General features: G+C 48.7%; 1 protein-coding gene across 1 annotated transcript in view; it reads right to left on the bottom strand.

Moving 5' to 3' along the window:
• Positions 1-21027, bottom strand: part of Flt1 (fms related receptor tyrosine kinase 1) — a 161684-nt gene that overhangs the window by 8248 nt on the left and 132409 nt on the right. Inside the window, exons 20-27 of the mRNA XM_041677893.1 lie at positions 19680-19768; positions 13307-13463; positions 12777-12874; positions 11161-11283; positions 9182-9293; positions 6671-6770; positions 1722-1827; positions 1411-1553 (exon numbers count right to left, since the gene is read on the bottom strand). Of these exons, the coding sequence (XP_041533827.1) occupies positions 1411-1553; positions 1722-1827; positions 6671-6770; positions 9182-9293; positions 11161-11283; positions 12777-12874; positions 13307-13463; positions 19680-19768 (928 nt within the window). The remainder of the gene's footprint in view (positions 1-1410; positions 1554-1721; positions 1828-6670; positions 6771-9181; positions 9294-11160; positions 11284-12776; positions 12875-13306; positions 13464-19679; positions 19769-21027) is intronic.

Below are 21027 nucleotides of genomic sequence, written 5' to 3' on the forward strand. Positions count from 1 at the left end.
TGAACACTGACGTCAACCCGTCATCCTCAGAGCTCTAGGCTGCCTGCTGATTGCTTCAAAACCTGTCATAGATGGCTGTTAGTGATTTCCAACGGCTGCATCTCCATCCTGTTTCCCTTGCAGTGGTAGTGGTCATGGGTGAAGGCTTTGCCCACTGCAGTTGAAGATTCTAGAAGGCTCTAAAAGGAACCCCCGACTCCATTAGGAACCTAGACAGTGAGTGAGTCAGTAGTCCCGGATTACAAACTCAATTCTGAATTTTGATAGTCACACATTTTGCTAAGTTCTCAGTCTCTCCAGTTGACAGGTCCCTCTTTGTCAGAGAGAAGATATGTACTTTGAAGGATGGTTTTTACATGAAGGTGTACAGAATGCCAGCACAGCACCAGATCAGAGCATATATTTTCTATAACCACAGGGGCCAACACATTCCTTATGCTGTAAATACCTACACTGGCCAGCACACCTTCTCAGGAAGTATTTGTTCTATTAGTGTCTGTCCAATTTCCTCTACAGTGATGCAGAATGTACAGGTTTGTTAGGTGAAGATAAGAAAACAAAAAAAGAGGGCTGATTTTGTCCCATTGTTTATTTGTTTTTTGGTTTTTTTGGTTTTGTTTTTTCAAGACAGGGTTTATCTGTGTTTCCCTTGTTGTCCTGGAGCTCACTCTGTAGATCAGGCTGGCTTTGAACTCACAGAGCTCCGCCTGCCTCTTCCTCCCAAATGCTGGGGTTAAAGACATGTACCACCACCAGGCTCAGTTTTGTTTAGTTTTATGTAACTTTTCTTCTTCTTGGTTGCTGTTGTTTTGAGACACCGTTTCACTATGTATCCCAGACTGGCTTTAAACTTGTATCCTCTCGCCCCAGCCTCCTGAATTCTGGGATTACAGTCCTGTACTACTACTCTTAGTTAACTGTATTTTGTGTAAAGTTTAATCAGAGTTAATGTCATGAAAACCAGGCTACAGTTCTAGAATAAGGCAATGTGGTGTGAGAAAACACAAGGCCTATCTTATTCCTTCCTTTAGAAGTTTAGAAAAAAAGGAAAAGCCATAGGCCTCCAATTTACAGAACATACAGATGTTCTCACAGAACATGGCAGAATGTTCTGTCTTGTCTTGTTTTATTTTGTTTTGATTTCTCGGGACAGGGTTTCTCTGTGTAGCTTCAGAGCCTGTCCTGGAACTCACTCTGTAGACCAGGCTGGCCTTGAACTCACAGAAATTCACCTGCTTCTGCTGGGATTAAAGGTGTGCACCACCACCACGTGTTCACAATGTTTAGATTCAGGAAGGAGAATAGATGCCCAATTCTTTCTTTACCCTATTTCCTTCTCTCCTTCTCCCAGCCTCCCCCTTCTCCTTCATCCTCTCCTTTCTGCAGTACAACTGGTTAGCAGCATCTCACCTTACATCGTCAGAGCTTCCAGTAGGAGACTTTGGAGCTGAAAATCCACCTTTGAAAAAATCGTCAGAGAAGGTGGGGACAGAGTAGGTGAAGCCACTGTTTCTCGTCAGTATGGCATTGATTGGGATGTAGTCTTTACCATCCTAAAATACCAAAGTAGAGCTGTAAGCACAGCTGTTTCTCCTTCAAGGACACGCACACGCTTAAGTGTGTGCACACTTGCACTCCCTCCCTCTCTCTCACACCACTTTTTATTGCTGTTCTTTCCTATTCTACTAGGAATACATTTGGCCTTCTGACCTAAACTTTACCTGCTGGACGTTGGCTTGAAGCAGGTCACCGAGTTTCTCCACGAGTTCTGCAAACCGGGGCCTCTCTTTGGGGTCTTTGTGCCAGCAATCCAACATGATTTGGTAGCTGTTGACCAGGAGCACACAGAAAGAGCTGGAGAACAGTGGGGTTTATATAGGCTGCCCTGCACATTCTGAAGTCAGGGTCATCGGCTCACATCTCAGACCATGCTTTTTATAATATGCAGCGTGGCTTCATTTTTAGGCTTATAACACCAGTGCCTAGGGCACACACATGTCTACTGAGGCAGACTGACAGACCTGCCCTTCTGAACACCTGACCCACCTTTCTTAGGTACCAGGATGGAGTCTTACAGATCAAAGACAGGACTTAGATAGGAAAGGGTGCTCTATGCCATTGGGTATGAGTGGTGCACTCTTCCTATCTCAAGAGGAGGACGGTGTCCCCATAGCTAAAAACAAGTCACAGTCTGACCACTGAGTAGCTGGTAATGCCCACTTGATTCTTTTTTTCTTTTTTCTTTCTTTCTTTCTTTCTTTCTTTCTTTTTTTCTGAGACAGGGTTTCTCTGTGTAGTCTTGGCTATCCTAGAACTAACTCTGTAGACCAGGCTGGCCCCAAACTCACAGAGATCTGCCTGCCTCTCCCTTCTGAGTGCTGAGATTAAAGGCATGTGCCACCACCGCCTGGCCTCCCACTTCATTCGTGAGTGTAATGAAGGTTGGGTCTATTTGGCTTCTCTGTAAGCACGTGGCATCTTCACATCCTCATGCTCCCTTAGGGAAGGTCCTCATTTCTTGGGGAAAAATCCTTACACTTCCTTGGGAAGGTCGGCAGACTTCCTTGGGATGCTCCCTAGATTCCTGGAAGGGCTCCCTCACTTCCTTGGGAAGGTTCTGCTATGAGAATTGATGGAAAAGGCACTAGGTTCATGACGTAAGTCATTTCCAAAACAGGTTGATAGACAGTAGACTCCAGTAGTTCCTCAGGGTGTCTGCAAGGTTCCCGTGTGTGGTAGCTTATTTTTTGCCCAGAATTTCAAATCCCCTAGTACAACGCAGTTTCTCAACGCTAAGGTAAAAACAGGCAGGGCTTCTGGGTTGGAAACATGGGTCTTCATATCACAGAGGCCAAATCTTGTCCCTAGGTTCCTACGTCAGCAAGTTCTTTTGCATTTTGTTTTCCTCACAAACTTTAGCTGTGCTGCCGCTGGGTGGTGTGGGATGCCCCTTTGTATGTTGTGAATATGCTTTATTACCATTGGTTAATAAAGAAGCTGATTTGGCCAATAACCAGGCAGAATAGAGCCAGGCGGGAAATCTAAGCAAAGATATAGGGGGAAAAAGGTGGAGTCTGGGAAATGCCCGTAGCCACTGGAGAAGCAAGATGTGAGGTAACAAGCCATGAGGCTTGTGGTAAAATATAGAATATTAGAAATGGGTTAATTTAAGTTGTTAGAGCTAGTTAATAATAAGCATGAGCTAACAGGCCAAACAGTTTGTAATTAATATTAAGCCCTCAGTGGTTATTTGGGAACTGGTGGGCAGGAAAGAAACTTCCAGTTACAGTTAGGCTGTTCTCATGTAAACTGGGCCTGGAAGTCTGTGTCGACTCCCTGTGCAGAGCACATGCCGGGGATCCCTGCACATACTGAGCCAAGTGGTCCCCTATGCCCTCCTAGGGTTACTTCATTTCGTCTTCTCTTCTTTCTGAGGAGCCTTTGGACCAGAGCAGACTCTGAATGGACTGGCATTTCAGAACAAGGTCCGAATTAGCCTATGTGGCCTGGGACTTCATCTCCACTTTCTGTACCCAGCGCCCTTGCACAACAGCACCAACAGAAGCTCTCCACATCCTGTACTGGGTCTCAGTGTGGGACACCTCTGTACTGGGTTGCAGTGAATGCAGGGTGTCCCTGCATTGGGTCTCAGCAAATGTGGGGTACCCCTGTACTGGGTCTCAGTGAATGTGGGGTACCTCTGTGCTGGTTTTCAGCAAATGTGGGGTACCCCAGTACTGGGTCTCAGTGAATTCGGGGTACCTCTGTACTAGGTCTCAGCAAATGTGGGGTGCCCTTGTACTGGGTCACAGCGAATGAGGGGTACTCTGGTACTAGGTCACAGTGAATGAGGATACCCCTGTACTGGGTCACAGTGAATGAGGATACCCCTGTACTGGGTCACAGCGAATGAGGATACCCCTGTACTGGGTCACAGTGAATGAGGGGTACTCTGGTACTGGGTCTCAGCTTCCGGAAACCCAAAGCCAAGGGGGGTTGCAGAACTGATCATTGCTTCTCTAAGTCTGGGTTACTGTTTTGTCCTCTAGGAGACGCGTGTCCCAATTGTCCTTGGAGCACTTGGGAGTGGTGGCTCAAGGCACTCTGTCAGAGCACTTTCAGGCCACCCAGGGCCAACTTGCTGCCAGCCAGTGGGCAGAAAGAGCACAGCCACACTGTCCCATGAGATCCTACCGGGGTCTCTCTCATTTTAAGGTATTTTTATATATGTTACCAATTCACTGATTTTTACTTATTTATGGTATGGGTATGTGCAAAAGCAAGCCCCCCCCCCAACACACACACAAAACCCTTGAGCCTGCCCCCTTGGGGTTGTCTGGCTTCTTCCTGAGCACACAGGCTTCACAGTCTGAGGGTTTCAGAGTTGGTTGGAAGAACATCAAACATTTACTTAGCTATTCTATCACTGGCAGTACAAGTGAGGGAAATGGGCACCAGGAAGCACAGAGGTCTGAGCCTACTGGGTGAGGAGAATATTTCATTCGCCAGACGCCTCCTGTCTGCCACCACGGCCATTGTCATCTCATAGCACGGGCGGGCGCACAGCCTTCTGGGAGGTGTGACTAACTCCAGTATCCACGCCCTGCTTTCTCTGAGGTAAAAGCAGCAGGGACTTCTGCAGTCACCTCCTGGATGCCCTCATTTTCTCCTTCTGCACCCCAACCTGCAAGTCAGTGCAGACACCAAAGGACAAAGAAATCACCCTCTGCCATTCCACTGTGGGACTGTAGGTATTTGATTGACACACACGGGGTGGGGGCAACTCGCTCAACATAACATTGCAGTTTTCTCCACTAAGCAGAGTGAGAAAGAAAGAGGCGGGGAGGAAGAGAGAGAGGGGGGAGTTCATCCAAAATGGACTGAAAGGATTGTGGGAAGACTCACTAGGCTTTTGGCCAAATTTTCCCAGGTATACATCACTGTAGGCCAAGCTGAGGTCATAAATGTCCAGAGAAAACACACTTTCTTGTGATTGGAACAAGGAGGTGACTCCAATCCTCTTAACTCTCACATGCCAGAAACATGGCTGCCTGACAACTTGGCTGCCTGAGAACATGAGAACATGGCTGTGTGAGAACATGGCTGTGTGAGAACATGGCTGCCTGAGAACATGGCTGCTGGCTTGCATTCCCTTTTAAGGAAACACTTTTCAAAGCCACATCTTATCTTTTAAATTCTGAACCACACCCTGTAGGCTGTTTGGGTCTCACGAGTTACCTGGAAGAGGCTTCTGGGAAAACACAAAGGTTTGAGAAGTCAAGGGAGCCTTGCTTGTGCTGGGGATTTTTGAGGCAGGGTCTCATTATGTAGGCCTGCCCGGCCTTGAAACTCATGATCTTTTTGCCTCAGCCTTGCCTGTATTGGGATTACAGTACACGCCTCTGCACCTGGCTTTAGAGAATTCTTCTGATGAACAGGAGAGCTGGACATGGCCCCAGAAGGCTGGAGGATGGTGTGCCCTGGCTACTCCTCAAGACTGTGGGAAGTCTACGTGAGACTCTACGGAGAAAGCACCAAGTATTTTAGCCTCTCTAGTAGCACTGAAGAGTCCCTGGTCTCTCTCATCCAGTTCCCTGCTTTGGCATTGACCTAACGAGGTCCTGAGATAATGAAGGGAAGAGATGGTGACCTTGCCCTTTGGCCAAGCCCACACTTCCTTCTTGATCTTCCCCAAAGACCAGCCCAGGGCTTCACAGGACCTCATTGTGTGGGTGGGGAGGGGAGGCTGCCTGCCAGTTCAGGAAAGGTGGCGCCATCTCAGGGAGGCCCAAGTCCTTGTCAGCAGCTCACCCACCCAAACTGCGAGTGTCATCACATTCCTGCCGAGGCCTCAGAGTGCTAAACCGGCACAGAAACAGGAAATGGTGCCCAGAGACTTCGAGCTCGCCCACTGCCCTGACAAGCCTCTGGCCAAGAAGACGCTTGTTCTCTGGTCAAGAGCGCTGTCAGCTGCCTGGCCTAGTCCTAAAGGATTCTAAAGAGGCCTGGCTACCCCACATTCCCTTTCTTTATCAATTTATTCATATGGTTTTGGGAGCAAGTTTCCAAGTAGCTCAGATCAGCCTTGATCTTTATATGATATTTATATTTATATGATATCTTTATAGAATCGAAAATGACCTTCAATTCCGGACGCTGCTGCTTCCACTTCCGGAATGCGGTGACTGCAGGCAGAGTATATACAGTGTTGGGGGTAGACCCAGGACTCGGTGAGCACTACAGAGGTAACTGAGCCTTGGGGAACACATCCCAAGCCCCAGTCACACAGCTTCCTGTGGAGCACAGTACAAACCAAGCCCCTCCCCCCTCCCTCATGACTGTGGATGGAAGCCTGGGCTCCAAAGGCCCCTGCCTTGACCTGAGGTGGTAAGGGAGGCCTTGCATTTGTTCCTACGTTCTATTCGGTCTGTCTAGGTTTCTGACTTCAGTTTCCAATTAAAGTCCTTTAAGGGCCAGTCAGTGGGTGGGAGAGAACTTAGGGGCAGATCCAGAGCCCATCCAGTTCAGGAAGTCACTCCCTGCACAGCAGAGCCCAGTAGGAGTGGAGCTGGAAGTAAACCTGTGACCTTGCCCCACCACCCAGGGTCCCCCCCCCCCCCCCCCCCCGCCATGAGAACTTGGTGAGAGAAGGAAGAATCCAGGAACTCACATCTCAGGCGTTGCGTACTCTGGTGCCCTCATCCTCATGCCTTCCTTCAGGCGGCTGCAGAAGTCTTCATCCATCTGCACCCCTGGGTATGGAGAACCCCCTGCAGGGGACAGTGTGGAGAAAGACATGCATGATAAGGTTTCTGGTACTAAAGACCATGCCGGGGAGGTGCATGGTGGCACGCACTTTTAATATTAGCACGTGGGAGGCAGAGGCAGAGGCAGAGGCAGAGGCAGAGGCAGATGGATCTCTGGGAGTTTAACAGCAGCCTGGACTATAAGTGAGAGCCTGTCTCAAACAGACCTACCCAAAAGACCACGAGGGGCAACTGAGAGTTTCTCTCATTCCTTCCAAGTGATGTTTTGGAGGGAGGTTGAGGCAGGAGGATTGTTAGTTTGAGGCCAGTTTGAGCTATCTGATAAATATTTAGTGATGTTTTAGTGATAGATTTCCAGTGGCCGGGGCGAACACAGGGAGGTGTTTGCAGGTTCTTCTTGAGGGCACATCCTTGGCTGAGTCGTGGCCATCCTTGTGGTCACACCTGCCTATTTGGTTAGGGAAGGGGTGATCGGAAGCGTCCCTGCCCTGGTACCACAGACAACTGTAAAGACATCTAATCCCGCCGGGCGGTGGTGGCGCACGCCTTTAATCCCAGCACTCGGGAGGCAGAGGCAGGCAGATCTCTGTGAGTTCGAGGCCAGCCTGGTCTACAAAAGCTAGTTCCAGGACAGGCTCCAAAGCCACAGAGAAACCCTGTCTCGAAAAACCAAAAAAAAAAAAAAAAAAAAAAAAGACATCTAATCCTTAGACACTTGTGGTCTGGGTTAATAACTTTCTTTTTGAAAACCAGTGGACTTAGGTTGGGCTACTGATGGACCACTCCAACTTCCCAGAAAATGGCCTTCGTCCTGAGGCTTTGGGAATGAGGGATTATGACGAGTCTAAAGGATAGAGAGCCTTGGGTGCCAGGGCGAGATTGACGTGGATGGAGGGTGGACAGAGATTGCCTCTAGTCCAAGTCTGCAGAGCTGAAGGTACCAGGGGCACTAGGCTGTCTTTGCTAGCCTGTATCAAACAGCACCTGTAGCCAGTCCTTTGTGGTTAGCCTGGGCTAGGTAGAGTGGGCAAGACACTGCAGGATGCTCTGCTCAGCCCTGCAGCCAAGGCTACTCCAGCGTGTGTTTGTCTGCACGTTCTAGTGATCGCTGCTGGTAGGGAGCAGCTGGGAGACACACAAGGCTTGGCACAGTGTCACTGCAAGGGCATTGTGGTCACCGGCTGCTTTCAAAAACTGGAAGCAACAGGTACCTGTCCTGGAAAGCAGGGAATGGTTTTGACAGTGATAGGACCTAGGGTATCACTATGCGCATTTTATCTGCTGTGAAAGACTTTCCCCCAAAGCCTGAAGATTCTTGACTAATTCTCTTACTTGGGAGATCTTCATAGCATCTCTGTGCACATATGTAGGAATGAAGCATTGAAGAAGGTTTTTAGAAACCCAGAGTAGATGGGCTGAGGCATTGGCTGCTCTTGGAGAGGACCCGGGGTCAATTTCCAGCCCCATGTCTGATGGAGGAAGGTCATTGGTTAAAAAAATAAAGAAACTGCTTGGCCCTCATAGGTTAGAACATAGGTGGGTGGAGTAAACAGAACAGAATGCTAGGAGGAAGAGGAAGTGAGGCAAGATGCCACATACAGACGCCATGCTCTCCGCTCCCGGGCAGATGCGATGAAGCTCCGACCCAGGATGGACATAGGCTAGAATCTTCCCGGTAAGCACACCTCGGTGCTACACAGATTATTAGAAATGGGTTAAGAGGCTGAAACTAATGTAATGAGCCAGGCAGTGTTTAAAAGAATACAATTTATGTGTTGTTATTTCGGGTAAAGCTAGCCGGTGGCGGGAGCTGGGTGGCGGAATGCAACCCGCAGCTCCTTCAACACATGTCCATCCAGTTCCAGAGGATTTGATGCCCTCTCCTGGCCTCCTCAGGCACTGCATGCACATGGTACACACAGATAACACGTAGGTACAACACACACACACACACACACACACACACACACAAAGAAACCCATAGTGGATAGTTCTAAATAAACCTAGCTAGAGAAAACCCTAACCAAAACTTTTTATTGCTCATCTGCATAAACCAGTGTGCAAAGCCACGCCAGGTATTAGATCAAAGCCAGCTGCCTCTAACAACACCGTCTACTGGTCCAGCTGTGTACATCAGGGCCTTTCCTGAGAAGGAATTCTGAGGGAGAGGAAAGGGGTGAAGACACGGGAGCAGGTATTGGAGAAGGAGCAAAGGACAGACACACAGCTCTGTCTTTAGACTGTCTGCTGCCTGACTTCGTTGGTAGTAATCTAAACACTTTGTGTAGCAGTGGGAATGTGGGCATCATCTGCTGTCATCTACATACAGGTGGCTCCACCTGCAAGCCCTCAAGTGCAGCCCTCAAGGTCAGGTTGGGGTGTCCACAGGATTCCCCTTCCTCCTCCACACTTACCTAAGGAGAAGATTTCCCATAGCAACACTCCATAGGACCACACGTCGCTCTTGGTGCTGTAGATCTTGTCAAAAATGGATTCAGGAGCCATCCATTTCAGGGGAAGTCGAGTCTGGAAGAGGGCAAGGGGTCTTGAGCTCGAGAACAAAGCAATGTCCATGCCCGGGGCCCAGGGCTCCCCTTCCACTTAACACTTATGCAGAACCAGAGCACCTGTGGTTTCCGGCACCATAGGAGACCCCAGAGCATGTGGCAAAGGCTATCCCATCTCTGGGGACCAGGCATGGCAGGTGGACTTCTCTGGTGCACCCAGCAGGTCCTTGTTCCATGGATCTTAAAGAAGCTGTGTTCTCATGACCCCCTCCCCACTTTCATAGAGAAATGAAGGACTTGGTAAAGTGATCTGAATTAGGAAACAACCTGAAAATTGATAGCAATTCCTATGATTTTTTTTTTCCTAAGAAGGGAGGTTTTGAAAGACATCCCTATGTAAAAAGATGGGATGTTAAGTCTTGAACCGGGGACTAGGTGTGACTCAGGAGTGGAAAATGTGCTTGATACATCTAAGGACCCGGATTCAGTCTTCACTCTCCCCCACATCCCTTGGAAAGAAGACAGATAATTTTGTATTGAAGTGTTTTCCATTTAGGAAAATATACAGCTGGATTTCAACCATGCAGACCAGCCCTCCTCTTTCAGACAGCAGGAGCCACGGTGAGCTGGCTGGGAGCTGGGGTAGTGGGGGCTAGTAAGGTGTACGGGACAGCAGAGAGACAAGGATTGACACTGAGTCGGGGACACCGATGAGGGTCAAACTGAAACACAGACAGACACCGTCTTTGCAGGCCAGCGTTCCACCAGAAGCCAGACTGTCTACCTCTTAGACAAACAGTGACTGAAGGCTGGAGAGATGGCTCGGCAGTTAAGAGCACTGGCTGCTTGTCCTGAGGACCTGGGTTCAATTCCCAGCACCCACACAGTGACTCACAACCATCTGAAGCTCCAGGCCCAGGGGATCTGACACCATATCTGGTCTCCATAGGCACTGCATGAATGAGGTGCACAGACATACAGACAGGTAAACCACTCGTACTTATAGACTAAAATTAAAATAAACAACAACAAAAAAGAGTGACCAAGAAGGGGTTCTGCAAGTGTGATGGGGGGCACATAACATGATCCAGAAACTTGGTGACAATGCAGATTCCAGGCAGTCTCCCTTCACCCCTACCTACCCCTACCGCCCTGCCTACCCCTAGCCTTTCTGCAGCAAAGGATGGGGGGGAGGGGGGAGGACAACAAGCGGCGGCTCAGAATGGCTGCCAGGGATGTGTTCCTACGGTCTGCGAGCCTCTGCTGCAGAGCAATCCAGAGCCCAGGCATACGCTGAAGCCCTCCTGGCAGAGGCCAGACAAGAGAGGACACCAGAGGTCACCCAGTAAGTGACAAATAACATTATGTTCAAAAACAAACGGGGAAGAGAGGCCAGCATGAGCCAGAAGGGAGATGGGTCCCACGAAAGGCATCCCTGGGGGTAAGCGGCTTCCTCCCTTCAAGATAGGGTGTACCCTCCCCACCTACTACTTTTTCCGGAGGTACAGGCACCTGCTGAATCAATCATTTGGGTTTATCTGAGGGGAAGAGGTCACACTGTTCTTTCCAGTGTGACAGGGAACTCCCCTAGGGGTGGCAGGCAAGAGCTGATGTGGTCTCTGCAGGACCCAGCTTGCCGCTCAGGCTAAGAAGCCTCATGCAGTCCTGCTCTAAGGCCAGGTCCCCAGCCAGGGCTCCGAGACAGACAAGAGATGCCACCACGAGGATTGTCTGGCATAGAGCTCTTCTGGACCACCTGTCCTCATAGGACCACATGAGAATTTGGGGGGTGACTGCCTGGGAAGTATACATCTTACAAGGGCTTCAGTCTACGGTCTAAAGACGACAGGGTAGAAACGAATCCAATGTACACCCCGCTGACTTACATCGCCTTTCCTCACATAGTCAGGGTTCTTATAAATATCCCGGGCCAGGCCAAAATCGCAAATCTTCACCACATTGTTCTCAGATAAAAGGATGTTTCGTGCTGCCAGGTCTCGATGAATGCACTATAATAAAACAGTTATGTAATGAACCCATTTCCTTAATCCAACTGCTTCGTTTCCTGTATCCACTCTGGGTCATAATTCTTAAAAAAAAAAAAAAAAAGTGTGTGTGTGTGTGTGTGTGTGTGTACACTCGTGTAAGTATGCGAGCAGAGGACAACTGTGTCGATGCTCTCCTCCCACCGTGTGAGTTCCCAGGACTGAATTTAGGTCAGCCAGCTTGGCAGCAAGGGCTTTCACCTGCTGAACCATCTCTCTAGCCCCAGTATCGCCAGCCTCGATTCTCAGCTTCATTTCATGTGTGGGAAAGGAAGAAACTCCCAGCACACACCCAGTTACTATAAACACCATGCGCTTCTGCTCGGGTCCAGGAGGCCCTGAAGATGAGTCGGCCAGGGCCAGGCTCCCGTTCTGTGGGGAGTGTACCGGCCAACCCCACTGGCAGTCTGTTACTCCAGTGAGATTTCCCCACTATCCGTTAGAGCAGATCTTTGGGAGCTTCAGATTGCTTTGTTATGTTTGCACTGCTGGTGTCTTTAAGACAGAATCCTGAGCTGGGTGTGTGCTCAGGAGGCAGAGGCAGGCAGATCTCTGTGAGTTTGAGGCCAGCCTGGTCTACAAAGTGAGTTCCAGGACAGCCAGGGCTATACAGAGAAATCTTGTCTCAAAAAACCAACTAACCAACCAACCAACCAACCAACCAACCAAACAAACAAACAAAAATAGCATCCTGCCATGTAATCCTGCCACTCATGGGGAACTCACCCAGGCTGGCGTGTAACCAGGGATCCTCCTGCTTAGCCTCCCGTGTGCTGGGATAGCCACAGCTTGGCTTGCGCTGAGTGCTTTTGGAAAGCCCCACGTGGGTATACTGAAACCGTGTCTTTGTGAACCCTGGGCAGTTTGGGAAGGTGACCAAGGGCTCTGTGGAAGGCAGCGCTGGGTTTGTGTCGTCTAAACACCCAGGAAGATTTCTACTCTTACATTAAATCCGACCCACTGTGGCCTGGGGCCCAACATCCTGGTAACTTTTCATATCAGAGCTAATCAAGGCCATTGTGGTGCTGTCTACCATTCCGTTAGGAACATAAATATAAACAAATACTAGAAAGATAGCTTTACAGCAGAGGTGTGTGTTCAGGCCTCACAAAGACAAAACGAAGAATGAATTCTCAAAGCTTTTACCATAAAGTTTTGAAATATTTAACCTGATTTAAACATTACCCAACACAGACATGTATTGAAACTTGACATCACTAACACATATTAACACGTTATTTGTATGTTTTTATGCATCAGTTAAATCAAAATAAAAGTAGGGAAAGGAGAGAGGGTAAATGTGTGTTTTCTCTTTCAGGCAAGGTCTAAGTTTAATAACATAGATAAAAATAAAAATTTAAATGTAAAGCAGGAACTTCTGAAAAACTCAAAACCTCTCTTTATCTCCAATTGAGGAAGCTAAAGAAAGCAGAAAACCTGTCAAGAGATGAGCTGACCTTTCTGGAGGACAGAAACTCCATGCCTTTGGCCACTTGGAAACTGTAGGAAATCAGGTCTTCCATGGTGAGGGGCTGCTTGGAGATCTCACTGTAATCTAGCAAGAATTAGAATCTTGTCAAGACATTCACAACTGCCTCAAATCCCAGTTTATTGCGACAATATTCACAAAACAAAAAACAAACCGACAAGGGCACCAGAGTTCACTGGCAAGAGAATTTTAGTCTTAACATGAACCTCAGAGATTTGTCCAGGCTGTGAAGGTGGGGGGGAGTGAAGGGTCGGGGGCTGGGGGTTGGGTGGGAATAGGTGGCCTAGTAAAACAGAAAGTTCCAAGCAGAGAGAAGGGAAGAGTTCTTGTCATAATTATCAACACTGTAAATAATTTTTCTTCAAATCTTGTCTCCCTAAGACATTACCCTCACTCCCAGGATCTTTATTAGGGTGATAAATATGACAAAAATGCCTGAGATGCCCAGTATGTATAAAAATAGCGCAGACTGGAGGCCAGGAAGGCATGAACACCTACCCTCGTCTTCTTCAGCATCGCTTACGCTTTTGTCTTCCTGGAAGCCCGAGCTGGCGACACTCTCGCTGCTGTTGACACTGTCGAGTCTAGGTTTCTGGTCCTGCTCCAGGCCTGGCTCCAGGCTTTCTTTCTTGGGCTCCATATGCAAGGCTGCATCCTTAGAACACACAAGAAACACAGGAATGAGAGGTGGCCAACACGGATTGGAGGTACCACAGCACAGGGTGGAGGCACTGGGCACTGAGGATTTCCCAGGTTGGAGAATCTCTGGGACCCTTCCTTGGGCACCTCAAGAACACCTTAAGTTAACAGGAAGCGATTCCTAGCAGCTGCTAAAGACTGAGCACTTTGGATGACTATCATATACTTCTTCAATTTCCCCAAGAGTTCATGCTGTGAAGCAATCGTGTAGATGTGTTCTTTAAATTTTATTTTTATTTTTAATTTTTATTTATTTATTTATTTATTTATTTATTTATTTATTTATTTTTTGGTTTTTCGAGTCAGGGTTTCTCTGTGGCTTTGGAGCCTGTCCTGGAACTAGCTCTGTAGACCAGGCTGGTCTCGAACTCACAGAGATCCGCCTGCCTCTGCCTCCCGAGTGCTGGGATTAAAGGCGTGTGCCACCAACGCCCGGCTTTTATTTTTAATTTTTATTAATGTGTATGTGAACATTCATTCAGGTGTCCACAGAAGCTAGACAATGTCATTGGGGTCATAGAAGGTTGTGAGCCATTCAATACAGGTGCTGGGAACCGAACTCGGGTTCTCTGCAAGAGCAGCGAGTGCGCTTAACTGTTTAATCGTCTTTCCACTCTTTTTTTCTTGTTTTGAGGGGAGATATTCAAGACAGGGTTTCTCTGTGTAGCCCTGGCTATCCTGAAACTCTGTAGACCAGGCTGGCCTCAAACTCAGAGATCTGCCTGCCTCTGCCTCCCGAGGGCTGGGATTAAAAGCACGTGTCACCACTGCCTGGCCCTCTCTCCCACCCTTACAAAATAACTTGTCCTCAAGCAGGTTCTGAAGAGTTACGTCATCATAGCCACACCTAGAAAAGCCTGATATGAAGCTTGGCAAACTCCCAAGTCTCTGTTCTCCACTTCTTTTCCATTCTTTTTAAAGATTTATTTATTTATAATGTATACAGTGTTCTGCCTGCATGTATGCCTGCAGGCCAGAAGAGGGCACCAGATCTCATTACAGATGGTTGTGAACAACCATGTGGTTGCTGAGAATTGAACTCAGGACCTCTGGAAGAGCCATCAGTGCTTTTAACTCTGAGCCATCTCTTCAGCCTTTCACTGCTTTTCATAGCACACGGCGTCTTGTTTGAAAGGCAACAGAGACCTTTGAGACTCGGCAATGTGGAAAGGCTTGTTCTGTGAGCCCCGTGGAGGCTCGGGTTGCCAGGTCCTCCGATTTCTTGGGGAAGAGGGGAGGAGATGCATTTTCCCCTGGGTTTCCCTTCCATTCAAGATGAGGATGCTACACCAGTCCATCTCAAGGCGAAGAGCCAAGGCCACTCACTCTGGACATCAGGGTCTTGGTGCTTTTCTCCCGCCTTCTCTAGAAACGACTCTTCTTGCTTGTCTATTAATCATGACATCTTGAGCAAATCCCCTTATTGTTCTGAGTTTCATTTTCCTCATCTAAAAGGCACTGTCTTACATTTTGTGACGCTCAGGAAAGGACTTACATATTCTAGTGTTTTGCCTTCGATGATGTATCTACCCTTGATAGTAGAAACCCACGCTGTCCAGTGGCTCTCAGGACTGGACTGTGTACCCATGTGTGCAGCCTAGGTTCTGCTAGATGGCAATGTCTAGACAGGCTGGGAAGGAATGAGATCCAGGGGCACAGCAGCGCTAGGATCAACCAGCCTGCCCGTCCTGCCCTGAGTTCTCTAGAAGTGTCCGAGTAGTAGGAGTGGTCCGTCCATCAGAGGGCGCAGGGGAGCAGGCAGAGACCCGGAGGAAGGGCTTCAGCACTGGGATAGAAGTGAGGTATGACAGTTCCCACACCCGGAAAAGAGACCATCCTGGGAACACACCCACCCAAGCGTTCCCTCCTGTCAGGTCCCTGGAGGGAGTTTTGCTGTCTGGGATTTCAGGACTGGAGGGAATTCACCCAGCTCAGGGCAGGTAAAAAAACAACAAAAAAACAACAAAGCCAAATCGTCCAAGAGAACGTCATTTTTTTTTTTCCTCTCCGTGAGGCCGTCAGCCTTGCTCAGATGAAGACTGGAAGTTTATTTTCTGGAAACTTACTGCCTCCTCCCTCACACCTCCCAGAAGCCAAACCATGGAAGCTGTCCTCAAGTCACCTTAGCCTTCCTCTGACCCCTAATCAATGGGATAGTCAGTTGATTTAGCGGACTTCTGGGATTCTGGCAGAATAGTGGATTTATTACAAAGCACACGGAAGAATCTTGATGAATCTGGGAACTAATACAACCTGCTCTCAGTTTTGTCTTTTGGGCTGCTTCTCTCTCTCTCCCCTTAGACTCCAAATGTGACAGGTAGTCATGAGTTTTCCACAAAACACAGCCCCACCAAGTACCATGGGGAGGCAAATCATTAAATATAGCCCCGAAAGGAAGCGAGCTCTTCCAAACAAAGGACGCGCAAACCCAAACGTTCCATCCTGCCAAGTCCCTGGGGTGTTCTGAGGGCTAAGCGCTTCCTGAACCCAGTCTAGGACATCAAGACTGACAGGAACCTGTGCGGCTGTCAGCTCGGAGCACCACTGCGCCCCTTATTTAGTGGGGCTCACGGGAAAAGTTCTAAAGCGAGGTGTAAACCGAGATAGGTCTGTGTCCTATCTTCATCCTGTGGTTACTACGACCTTAAGTCAATTTCTTTATTATATGAGTATGTATTTGTGTGTGTGTGTGTGTGTGTGTGTGTGTGTGTGTGTGTGTGTGTGTGTGAATGTGGAAGCCAGAGGATAGTTTGTTGAGGATGGTTCCCTCCTTCCATCATGTGGGTTCCAGAGATCAAGCTCGGGTTATCAGGCTTGGCAGCAAGCATCTTTACCTGAAGCTGAGCCACCTTGCCAGCCATTACTGACTTCTTGACCGCTCTGGCTACATATATAGTCTCATAGCACCAAGCAGCTTTAAGATTCCAATTATTGGAGAGTCTGGTTAAAAATGGGAAAATATTTATAGTTGGGTGTAGTGGTACATGCCTTTAATCCCAGCGTTCTGAAGGCAGAGGCAGGCAGATCTCTATGAGTTCCAGGACAGCCTGGTCTACATAGGGAGTCTCTGGACAGTCAGGAATACATAGTGAGGCCCTGTCTCAAAAAAAAAAAAAAAATAGGCCGGGCGGTGGTGGCACACGCCTTTAATCCCAGAACTCGGGAGGCAGAGACAGACGGATCTCTGTGAGTTCGAGACCAGCCTGGTCTGGTCTACAAGAGCTAGTTCCAGGACAGGCTCCAAAACCACAGAGAAACCCTGTCTCGAAAAACCAAATAAATAAATAAATAAATAAAAATGGAGGAGGTATGTAATATATTCTCCATGGTCTCGTGGGACATCTTCATCTTTGATAAAATCACAGTCTGGGATGAAAGAATGATCTGGCTGTCCAGTGCTTTGTTTTTGTTTGCTTGTGGGTTTTTTTTTTTTTGTGGCAGGGTCTCTTTCTCTCTCCATATATATGTATACACTTACTTACTTAAATTATGCGTACGCGCGCGTGTGTGTGTGTGTGTGTGTGTGTGTACGTGTGTGTGTGTTTGGATACGTGCATATGAGCACAGCTACCCTCCAGAGAGCAGAGATCACAGGTCCCCTGGAGCCAGAGTTACAGACAGTTCCGAGCTGTCTGATGTGGGTGCTGGGAACTGAACTCTGGAACCTTGGAAGCAGCAAGACCTCTTAACTGCTGAGCCATCTCTCCAGCCCTGGTCTCACTCTATTTTTCCAGGCTGATCTCAAACACCTGGCTCACATGGTCCTCCCATCTGGGCCCCCAGAGTAGCTAGGATTGCAGGCATGACCCACAACATGTACCCTGTCGTTCATCTAGGTATAAAGACTCTTCCTACATAGCAGAGGCAGGCATCTTCTTAGATGTCTGAAGGTTAACCCACCATGTAGATAAGTTATATTCAACTGAACTCTCTGTGTCTGCCTCTTTATCTCTGACTCTCTCTGTCTTTGTCTTTCTGACACAGGGGAGGGGATAGATCAGGACCTCACACACAATAGGTAAGCAAGCTACACCCCATCCTTCACCATCCCAGTGGATCAAAGATGACGAAAGGCGACAACTAATCACTTAAGGGAAGGGTTTCGTTTTCCCAACAATTCCATCCTGGGTTCTATTATTAGCACCACTTACTACACAAGGAACTGAAACGGAGAGAGATTGAGTAACTTGTTTAAGGCCTGGTTTCATGAGAGGAGATGCAGGATTTTAAACCTGGAAAGTCTGGTTCTGGAGCTGGAGAGTTTGCCTCCAGGGTGCTCCTCACTGCCTTGCCAGTGCTGGCTAACCCTGTCAGTCACTGTCTCCCAGACTTCTTCAGCCTGGAGAGGGGCACAGCCAAGGTCCCACATAACTACCACAATGTTGTATAAATTGTTTCTTCTTCAGAGTCAATGTTTCTTTAAAGACTTGTGTCCTCCAGTTTTGGCCCAGGTATTCTTGCTTGTTTATTTGGTTTTTATATATCTGTGTGTGTGTGTGGTTCTGGAGATCTAACCTGGGGCCTGCTACTAGCCAGGCAAGTTTCCTACCCAGCCCCTCTCACAGTTTTATTTAGCGGATCAGACTTATTGAGGGGCTGGGGAAATGACCCAGTGAGTAAGAACAGTTGCTGCGACAGCATGAGGACCTAAGTTCCAGTCCCAGCCTGCATGTAAAAAACAGGCCATAAACTGGGTGTTAGTGGCGCAAGCCTTTAATCCCAGCACTCAGGAGGCAGAGACAGGCAGATCTCTGTGAGTTCGAAGCCAGCCTGGTCTATAGAGTGAGATCCAGGCCAGCCAAGGCTGCACAGAAAACAAACAAACACTGTGGGCCATGGCTTTGCATACCTGTAGCAGTGCTATGGGGAGTGGACACAAAGGACCACTGAGGCTTGCTGCTGACAGCCTGGCTCCCACTTCAGTGAGAGACCCCAGCTCGAGGGAACAAGGAGGAGATTGATAGAAAAAGACACCCAGCATGTTCGTCTGGCCCTGCGCTAGACCAGTGCATACACTGTGCACACACACACCGCCACCACCACCACCACCAACAACAACAACATTAATAAAATAGAAGGGGGAGAGCAATAGAAAGGGCTGGAGAGATGGCTCAGTGGTTAAGAGCACTGGCTGCTCTTCCAGAGGACCCAGGTTCAATCCCCAGCACCCACATGGCAGCTCACACCTGTCTGTAACTCTAGCTCCAGGGAATATGGCATCTTTACACATACATGCAGACAAAACATCAATGCAGCACATAAAATAAGAATAAATATTTTTTAAAAAAGAAAGTAAACCTAATGGTTTCTAGTTCTGGCCCATCTCTGGTCTATTGGTGACTATATAAACCATTCAATTGTTTGTGTCTTTAGTTTTTCTAGTAAGTGAAGATAAGTATATTCGCTATGGTTGCTTTAAGGAACAAGTGTCTTGGGGCTAGCCTCAGTGGATAAAGGATGAGGACCTAAGTTCAGATCCTCAGCAAAATCTGGTGGGGTAGCCCTAGTGCTTGAGGTAGGTAGAGACAGCTGGATCCCAGGGGCTCACTGGCAAGCCAGTCTAGAGGAAACAGCCAGCTCTAGGATCAGTGAGACACTAAAACGGAGAAGCAGCCGAGGAAGACATAGCCACGTCAACCTCTGGGTTGCACACAGGGGTAAGTTGTACCTACACATGGGCATGCGCACATACAGCACTTGGGAGACAGAGGCGGATGGGGTTCTACAAGTTCAAGGCCAGCCTGTTCTACAGAGTGAGTTCCAGACCAGTCAGAGCTACATAGCGAGACTTATCTCGACTCCCAACCAACAAAAGAATTATGTGTACCAGCCCATATGGTACCGTAATTGCTGCCATTAGAACCAGCTCCTCCTTTAAAGTCCCGTGCTGGCTAGTTTATGGTGACATATAGTCACCTAAGAAGAGAGAGCTTTAACTGGGGAATCACCTCCATCGCATTGGTCTGTGGGGGCATTTTTGGTGGTGGCGGCGAGGCAGCAGGTGGGGGTTGCGGTGCCACCCCTAAGCACGTGGGCCGTATGAGAAAGGGGAAGTGACCTGGTACAACTGCGCACCTCTGTCCTTTTTGCTAGGGTCCCTGCCCTGACTTTCCTCAGTGATGGGCTGGGATCAGGACACGTAAGCCACAGCGACAGAAGGACAGATCCTTACCTTGTTGAGAAAGAACAGGTCGCGTTTGCTCTTGAGATAGTTGGACAGGTTCCCGTATCGGCAGTACTCCACGATCACCATCAGCGGCCCTGCGGTCCAAACAGCGCATGCTCAAGCACGCCAGGGCAGGCAGCCCACGAGCCCTCAAACCAACCTCTGTTTACATGTGTGTGGCCTGCCAGTGCAACTGGAGGAGAGGCCATGAGCCTGCTACTCGGTTCAGCCTCTGTAGCACAGACATGGCCCTTGTGAATATAACCAAGAATATGACCCTGTTCCAATAAAGTTTTATGAACATAGACAATTAAATGTCGGGCCACGGAATATTATTTTCTCCCCCCCGCCCCACCAATCGTGACTGTTTAAAGGGGCAAGCCATTCTGAACACACAGACTGCCCGCCCTCTACCCGGGGCATTGAAGGTCTCAGGTGGCACCATGGAGGCCTCCATTGCATCGCTCTGGGCTTCTCCAAAAGCACAGAAATACTTCCGGGTAAAAGAGGGCATGACCCCTGAAGTCTAGCAGCTAGGAACCAACAAACTCCACAGGCCTCCGTGAAGTACCTGGTGTGGCTTGGAGCCTCGCTGAGGGTGAGTTTAGCTCTCTGGTAAAGTGGTTTTTCAGTTACTATCAGTACTTTACTGATTTTTCAATTCTGATAACACCCCCTTTTCCCTCGGGCTGCCAGAAAGGAAGTTGGTGCTGAGGGAGCTGGTGTCTCCCCACACCAGACAGGTCTGAGCCCAGCTGCTTGGTCTCAGTGGCTTGTGTCTTATAGGCACAATGTTTTGGCAGACAGAATGCAGTCCCTAGGGCAGATGCTAGGAGAAGGCTTAGCCGAGGTTCAAAGCTATGGGGGCCTGGTCTGGCTCACTGCGACTCTGTGTTTATGGCCTCCCTCAAGTCTTCTGTCTACTCACGACCTCCTTTTCTTACCTCTGTTCCTCCCTCTCTGTTTTCTGTGTTGGGAAATGGAAGACCTTTTGGGTACAGTTCCTCAGCACCTTCGTGACTTAAGCATTTATTCACCTCTACTCTCAAGTACTAACCTTGCTCTAGCGGAAGAGAAATCAGAGAAATCAGCTTGGGCAGGGTCGCCTGAGAGCTACAGAACAGCCAGGCTCCTGTTCCCCCGCCCTGGGAGCTAAGGTCTGTCCTGGTGGCCGACCAGAAGGGAGGGGCCCTTCTGGGTAATTTCCATGTCACCTCCTCTCGGGACTTCACCAGCTGGGGTTTGCAGCTACCAGCTGCAGGGAATGTGTGCCTCTTAAACCACAGTCACGCTCCCCCATGTTGTCTGAAGAGAACAAGGGGCGCCATTTGACCTAGAATCTGGGGAAAGGTAT

Source organism: Microtus oregoni, unplaced genomic scaffold, assembly GCF_018167655.1.
Source record: "Microtus oregoni isolate MIOR12 unplaced genomic scaffold, Mior012 000029F_ref0000214, whole genome shotgun sequence".
Taxonomy (NCBI): Eukaryota; Metazoa; Chordata; class Mammalia; order Rodentia; family Cricetidae; genus Microtus; species Microtus oregoni.